Source organism: Hyperolius riggenbachi, chromosome 9 (genome assembly GCF_040937935.1).
Source record: "Hyperolius riggenbachi isolate aHypRig1 chromosome 9, aHypRig1.pri, whole genome shotgun sequence".
Lineage (NCBI taxonomy): Eukaryota > Metazoa > Chordata > Amphibia > Anura > Hyperoliidae > Hyperolius > Hyperolius riggenbachi.
The window spans coordinates 259359389-259366888 of NC_090654.1; the positions used below are offsets into that span (position 1 = coordinate 259359389).

General features: G+C 43.1%; 1 protein-coding gene across 2 annotated transcripts in view; it reads left to right on the top strand.

Moving 5' to 3' along the window:
• LOC137533173 (disks large-associated protein 5-like) overlaps nt 1-7500 on the top strand; it is a 63580-nt gene that overhangs the window by 27866 nt on the left and 28214 nt on the right. For both annotated transcript variants that reach the window (XM_068254405.1, XM_068254406.1), the window contains exon 8: nt 7449-7500. This exon is cut by the window's right edge and continues 75 nt beyond it. In XM_068254405.1, coding sequence (XP_068110506.1) covers nt 7449-7500 — 52 coding nt within the window. The remainder of the gene's footprint in view (nt 1-7448) is intronic.

The following is a 7500-nucleotide window of genomic DNA, read 5'->3' on the forward strand; positions in this document are numbered from 1 at the left end:
CATACTCTTTATTAAGTCCTGCTGGACCAAAGGTATTGAGTTCCCGAATCCATCTAGCCTCTCTCTTCAATAGTTCCTTAACCTCCTTGCCGGTTATCCCGAACACAGTTCGGGGTAACCTGTGAAGGAGGATTTCTCAGGCCCCGCTGGGCCGATTTGCATAATTTTTTTTCCTACACGCAGCTAGCACTTTGCTAGCTGCGTGTAGTACGTGATCGTCGCCGCCGATTCGCCGCTACCCGCCGCGCCGAGCCGCCCCCCCCCCCCCCCCCCGCCCCAGACCCCTGCGCAGCCTGGCCAATCAGTGCCAGGCAGCGCTAAGGGGCGGATCGGGATTCCCTCTGACGTCGGTGACGTCATCCCGCCCGGTCGCCATGGCGACCGCAAAAGCCCTGCAGGAAATCCCGTTCTCAACGGGATTTCCTGCATACTCTGATCGCCGAAGGCGATCGGAGTGGGTGGGGGGATGCCGCCGCTCAGCGGCTATCATGTAGCGAGCCCTGGGCTCGCTACATGATTTAAAAAAAAAAAAAAAAAAAAAAAAGTGCAGCGCTGCCTCCTTGCCTAATTTTTTATAACGGCAAGGAGGTTAACTCTGTTACCTCCCCTCCAACAACTGGGTACCTGGTCTATCACTTGAACCCTTAATTGTGACACTGAGTGTCTATTAGTCACAAAATGATTAGAGACTGCCTGTTCCATGCATTTTGTTCGTATTGTAGACTTATGTGAACAAATTCTGTCCTTCAATCCCTGGGTAGTCTGTCCCACGTACCCCAAACCGCATGGACATTTTAAAAGATAAACCACATATGTGGAATCACAGGTGAAATAGTCCTTGATGTAATATTTTCTTCCAGTTGATGGGTGTGTAAATTCGAGACCCTTAAGAATATTATTGCACATGACAATTTAAGCATGGAAAGGTGCCAACAATTTTTGATGTCGTGCCTTGAGTGGAACTGGTCCTCGTATGCATTACTTTATTCCAAATGGTAGGTGCCCTCCTATAAGACATCAATGGGGGCTCTGAAAACTCCGGTATATCAAGACAAGACAAGACAAATAACATTTATATTGCGCTTTTCTCCTTGCGGACTCAAAGCGCCAGAGCAGAGCAGCAGCCACTAGAGCGCGCTCTATTGGCAGTAGCAGTGTAAGGGAGACTTGCCAAAGGTCTCCTACTGAATTAGTGCTGGCTTACTGAACAGGCAGAGCCGAGATTCGAACCCTGGTCTCCTGTGTCAGAGGCAGAGCCCTTAACCATTACTATCAGCCAACTGATATCAGGGTATGTCTCTCGAATCGCACTCCAGTGCTTCTTGATAACTTTTGAAACTTGTTCACTTGCCGTTGAAAAAGTGGTCACACAAGGAATACGCTGTGTCATATTCTTCTTATCCCTTTTTGTCTTATTTTTTCTCTGTAGGGAAGATCTAGGATAACCCCCTTTCTATAAACTTTTGTTCTATCTCTCTCAATCTAATTTGACAAGTCCCCGGATCAGAAACAATCCGTTTGACCCTTGTATACTGTCCCTCAGGGATATTCTCAACGATATGCCAGGGATGAAAACTAGAATATTCAAGCACTGCATTTCTATCAGTATTTTTTACGTATAAATCTGTACTTATAGTCCCATCTTGAAGTGTGTCCAAAGTGTCCAGATAGGAAATCTCCTTGTCACTAGAATGTGCTGTAAGTTTGATGGGCACCTATTGCCCAGATCTTGAATAAAGGTATCTAGGTCTGAACGTGGCCCCGTCCAAATGCAAAAAACATCATCGATATAACGCCACCAACAGCGCGCAAACCGTCGAAACAAAGGGTGAGAAAACACGAATGCCTCTTCATATGCATCCATAAAAAGACTAGGATAGGACGGGGCCAGGTTCGAACCCATCGCCGTGCCTCTCCTTTGTATATAGAAAACATCCTTATACCTGAAGTAATTCCAATAGAGAATAATATCTGATCAGCTGACACATCTGATTGGGTTAAGAGGTACCAGTCCACAACTTCAATGCCATCCTCGTGTGGTATAGCCGTATATAAACTTACAACGTCTAAAGTGACCAAAAGTACTGAAGATTCTTGCTGTAAATTCAATGTTTGAAGTTTTTCCCCCCAAAATTAGTATCTCTTAAAAATGAATCAAGTTGTTTAACTAATGGTTGTAAAAGTTTGTCAACAAAAACAGCAAGAGGAACAAAAATTGACTCTACCCCAGACACAATAGGCCTACCCGGGGGTTATTTTAGGTTTTTATGTATTTTTGGTAATGTATTTAGGGTCGGTGTAACCGGATTTTGTTTGACCAAAAACGATCGGCACTGTTCATCAATAATGCCTATAGAATAGGCCCAGCTCACGATCTTCTCAATTTTATTCTTTATATTGAACACTGGGTCTTTCTCCAACCTTCCATATACATGTTCCTGTTGTAATTGCTGACCAATCTCCATTTCATAGTACGAAGTGTTCATCACCACAACAGCACCCCCTTTATCCGCCGGGCGGATAGTAATTTCCTTGTTCCCTTGCAAATTTCTCAAAGCCTCCCCTTCCTCTTTAGTCAAATTCAGTCTCTGTTCCCATTCTTTATTCCGAAAGGACTTCTCTATCTGGGCTAAATCTGCATTCACATTTTTAAAGTATCGATCAAAGGATCGCATTGCTAGGTGGATTAAACAAACTCTTGTTCCTCAAGCCCATCTCCTTTAAATGGAAGACATCCTCCTCCAAAGGCAATGTCCTATTCATCTGAGGAAAAAAGGCAGGACTACTGAAAAAAACTTTCAAACGCAAAGTACGAAAAAATTGAAAAAGTTCCAAGTCTAATTGAAAAAAGTCAGGCTGGGAAGTCGGACAGAAATTCAGGCCATGATTAAGAACTTTTGTTTACACTGGACTCAGGTCATAATCTGAAATATTGATGACTAGGTTCCCTTTTTCTTTTGTCTCAGAACCATTTTGTCGACCGTATTTTTTGTTTTTTGAGTTTTTTGAGTTGGTACCTTTTCCCTCCTCTCCTTCGGCGTTTCTTTGTTGTATTGTCGGGGAGGCCTCCCTGGATGCAGTTAAAAATCAGAACCTGAGTATTCCGCACCAGATGTTTCTGACCCCGTGTTACGTGGGTGTTTTTTTGGGTGTAAATTGGGATACTTCTTATTCCTTGGTCTTCCCCTAGGAGCGGCTCTAATGTTGCCTGGGAACCGTTGCCAAGAGTAAACATAACCTGTGGAACAATCTGATATATCCCTTTAAAACTTTGAGCGTTTAATCTCTTCCACTTCTGAGATATATTGCGCCATGTTCTTATTAAGATTATCAAAGTAAGAGGTTTGCTCTTCCATAGATAGCATCTCTTTAAGTTCCTCCTCCATTTTCAAAATTTTTACATTCATTTTTGGCAGTTCCTCCTGGATTTGAGCCACGATATGTAGCATTGCATCCATTGAAGCCTTGTTCCAGATTGCCTCCCAGACATCCACAAACTTGGCGTCCCTTGGGAAAAAAGGGGGTGCAACCTGTGCACGGACTGATCTCGGAATCCGCTTTGTTCTATAATACTCTGCTCAAGTCTTAGCGTGTAGTTCCAAATCCGTCCGATACTTTCTTGTAGCCTCAAGATTTTTCTTGGTTCGTTTGATGTCAGGCTGAGATGGAAAGAGGGCAGTGGCATCCATTTGACCCATAATCCTGGTAGCATCCTCTTCTGTATAAGAGAACGATTTAGCCACTGCAATATCATTAGCTTCTTCCATGGTGCTCTGATCAATGGTACTTCAATGTAGAAATTCAAATGTGATCAGCACCCACGGTTTCGGAAAAACGTAGGTGGAGTGCTACGACCATCCGACCTCCAGTACCCCTGGGACGGCAGAAAGCTATTCCAAAAAAAGTGGTCAGCACCCCCACAATAGCTCTTTTACTTTAAAACATAGCTCTTTATTCAAAATACTTAAAAGCCATAAAAATAGATGGACAAAAGTATGGGGCTGGATTCCAGCGACAGCCTGCTGTTTCAGACCTCGCAGCCTTTCCTCAGGCTGGACAGTCCCACACTAAATGCTATTCACAACAACCATCTTTTATACTAGCCTCTCATCGCACAAGCCAATCATAGAAGGCCACCTTCTGGAGGACCTGATGGAAGACTGCCAGTGGAGTATAGATCCACTGTGCAAAACCAAGTCCTGCACCAGCAAGATCCCTCCGCTATAAAATAGTACACTGTTAAATTGCTCATCATAGCGCTAAATTGCACCTTATATTGGCCATCAGCGCTCCCAATTCACTGCCATAGTGTCATTGATCTAAGTCCCCAGCAGAAAAGCGACGGCCTCTTATCAAAGGCCGCGGTCTTTCTGAGAAGAAAACGTTTCCCGTCCTCTTCTCGCTCCCTGGAAGCGAGAAGAACCAAAAAAAAAATCTCAATGTGGCCATCTTGTGGCCAAATAGTAAAACTACATCTACATACATTTTTCAATATAATAAACACACATTATTACATTTAAAATTAACTGTTTATTTCCCACACCAAAAATTACCCAAATAAAATGATGATTTAATGGAAAAAAATGAATTACAATAAAAAAACAAGATAAATGGTTACCTAAGGGTCTGAACTTTTTAAATATGCATGTGAAGAGGGTATATTACTAACCTTTTTTAAATTATAAGCTTGTAAATAGTGATGGATATAAAACTGAAAAAATGCACCTTTATTTCCAATTAAAATATTGGCGCCATACATTGTGATAGGGACAAAATTTAAAGTGGACCCAAATTAAAAATACAAGATTTCAGAAATAAAATCTATTTTCTAAATTAGAATAATAAATAGCAGCCTTTTTTCAGCTGCATGATGACAAATATAAAATATTTTACATTTATTGGAGAAACCCCTTTCTTCCTTTCAAATTGCCGGCAAATAATCCGGCAAACTGGTGGAGTAGATGGTGTCCAGCAAAGGAGGAATTGCTAATATCTGCCACCTGTATAACCCTAGTTATGCAAAGAGGAGGGTGAAAAGCATGCACTGAAATGCTCATAGGCTTGAAGGAGTGTTTATTTATCTTTGTATGTGTCAGAGTGGTGCAACTAAATTTTTTGAATTAAAAAAATGTTTGGTTTGGGTCCGCCTTAAATGGTGTAATAACCGAGACAAATGGGCAAATAAAATACATAGGTTTTAATTATGGTAGCATGTATTATTTTAAAGCTATAATGGCCGAAAACTGAAAAATAATGAATTTTTTCCACTTTTTTTTAATATTCCTGTTAAAATTAATTTAGAAAAAAATAATTCTTAGCAAAAAACAAGATATAGATCAATTCAGTGTGATAATTAGTGATAAAGTTATTAGCGAAAGAATGGGAGGTGAAAATTGCTCAGTTGCATAAGGTGAAAAATCCCCGCGGGATGAAATGGCATTGCAATCGCCTGGCAAAACAGTTGCATGCTGGGGGGGGGGGTCTTTTTATCTATAATATATTTCTCCTCTTCCCTTTATTTCCCCCTCCTTCTAATAACATAAGACCGTGCACTCCCTAGAGTAGACCCTCAGTGGGAGTGTCTGAAGACTCTGGGAGGAGGGCGGGTAACAAATACACAGTAAGCAAAAGGAGGAAAAAAAGTGAGGGAGGAAATGTCACAATTGGCTTCATTCAAAGGTAACCAAGATGGAAACTGTCTAGAATGGGATTCTCTGCTTTTCCTTTATAAAATTCACAGGAATAATGTGGGCAGTGCAATACATCTGTTATGTAAGTAGAACTAGTATTTATGTACTTATGTGTTTTTTTTATTTTATTTTTAGGTTAGCATGGGTGTCACCTGTTCTTTAAAGAGAAGCGGAGATGAATAACACCTGAGGATTTATACTCACCTGGAGTTTCCTCCAGTCCTCTGTAGTCCATCTGGTCCCTCTGATTCTGTCCACCCCCCTCTGTTGTCCCGATGAAGTCCCTGCTTGGCCCAGTCGTGGGCCACTGTTCATGTACGATCATTTTGATTGGCCAATTTTACCACTTCCACTTCCATGTAGAATGAGCGCTTACCTACACAATGTGTTCATGGTAGTCAAAATCTGTTGGCCCTCATACTACATGGAAGCGGTAAAGCTGGCCAATCTTTTGATTCCATGCAAGTTCGACTCCATACCCCCCCCCCCCCCCCCCCTTCAACACACTCACACACTTATCCATTTGATGAAATGTTGATAGACCAAGGGAAGGGATGTAAACATTGGAGGACCCCATACGTTTTGCTGGAGGGCCCCATAAATTGTAGTTACACCACTGCTTGCGTCACTGCTTCCTGAGAATTTCCCAGGAAAACCTACATTAATCTGCTTTAAAGCGGTATCGTCACCATAAAAATCAAATTTCAACAGCAACTGGCCGGAGTGTATTAAGTGATAAAGATGCTAATCCTGCATTCAAAACTTTCAAAACTTTTTCTGCTGTTATGATTTGGAGTTATCACATACCTAAGGAACACTGGCCCTTTAGTAGTCGTGCCAAAGAATTGCATGCTGGGGGTTCTTTTTATCTATAATCTATTCCTCCTCTTCCCTTTATTTCCCTGTCAGCTTCTTATCTGAAACCTAATCCCCTACTCACTTGTGTTTACAAGCAAGGCTGAGGTGACTCAGCGATTGGAGGAGACAAGAAAAAAAGTAAAGGGCAGAAATGACATCACGAGTTAGCCTTAAAGAGAGTCTGAAGCGAGAATAGATCTCGCTTCAGACCTCATATATAGCAGGGGCACGTGTGCCCCTGCTAAAACGCCGCTATAGCGCGGCTTAACGGGGGTCCCTGTCCCCCCAAACCCCCTCCGTGCAGCGGGGGAGCGCTTCCTGGTTGGGGCAGGGCTAACCGCCGCAGCCCTGCCCCATGCGCGTCTGTCAGACGTGTATCTCCGCCTCTCCCCCGCCCCTCTGTCTTCCTTCACTGAGAGGGGCGGGGGAGAGGCGGCGATGCGCGTCTGATAGACTCGCTGGGAGGCAGGGCTGCAGCCGTTAGCCCTGCCTCCAGGAAGAGAGACAGCCAGCGACCATTTTCCGACCATCTTTTGCGGGGGGTGGGTTGGGGGTGAAGGGACCCCCGTTAAGCCGCGGGATAGCGGCGTTTTAGCAGAGGCACACGTGCCCCTGCTATATATGAGACCTGAAGCGAGATTTAGTCTCGCTTCAGTGTCTCTTTAACTGTGGGCAAAAGACATGGCCCCCACCAGGAACAGAATTCTCATAATTTACTATATAACATTCACTGAAATCAAAACGTGGACAGTATAATACATGTGTTATGTAAGTAGGTCAAGTATCTATCTACTTATATATGTGTTTTTTTCCCTGACATAGTATGGCTGATCCTACTGCTTTAATTATGATTTTCATAAGTTTTTCAAGTTTCCTTACCCTCTATTGATTCTCACCCAGGTGACCCTATTGGTGCTGAGACTGTTGCCACGGTGACCCCTCCGACTTGTGC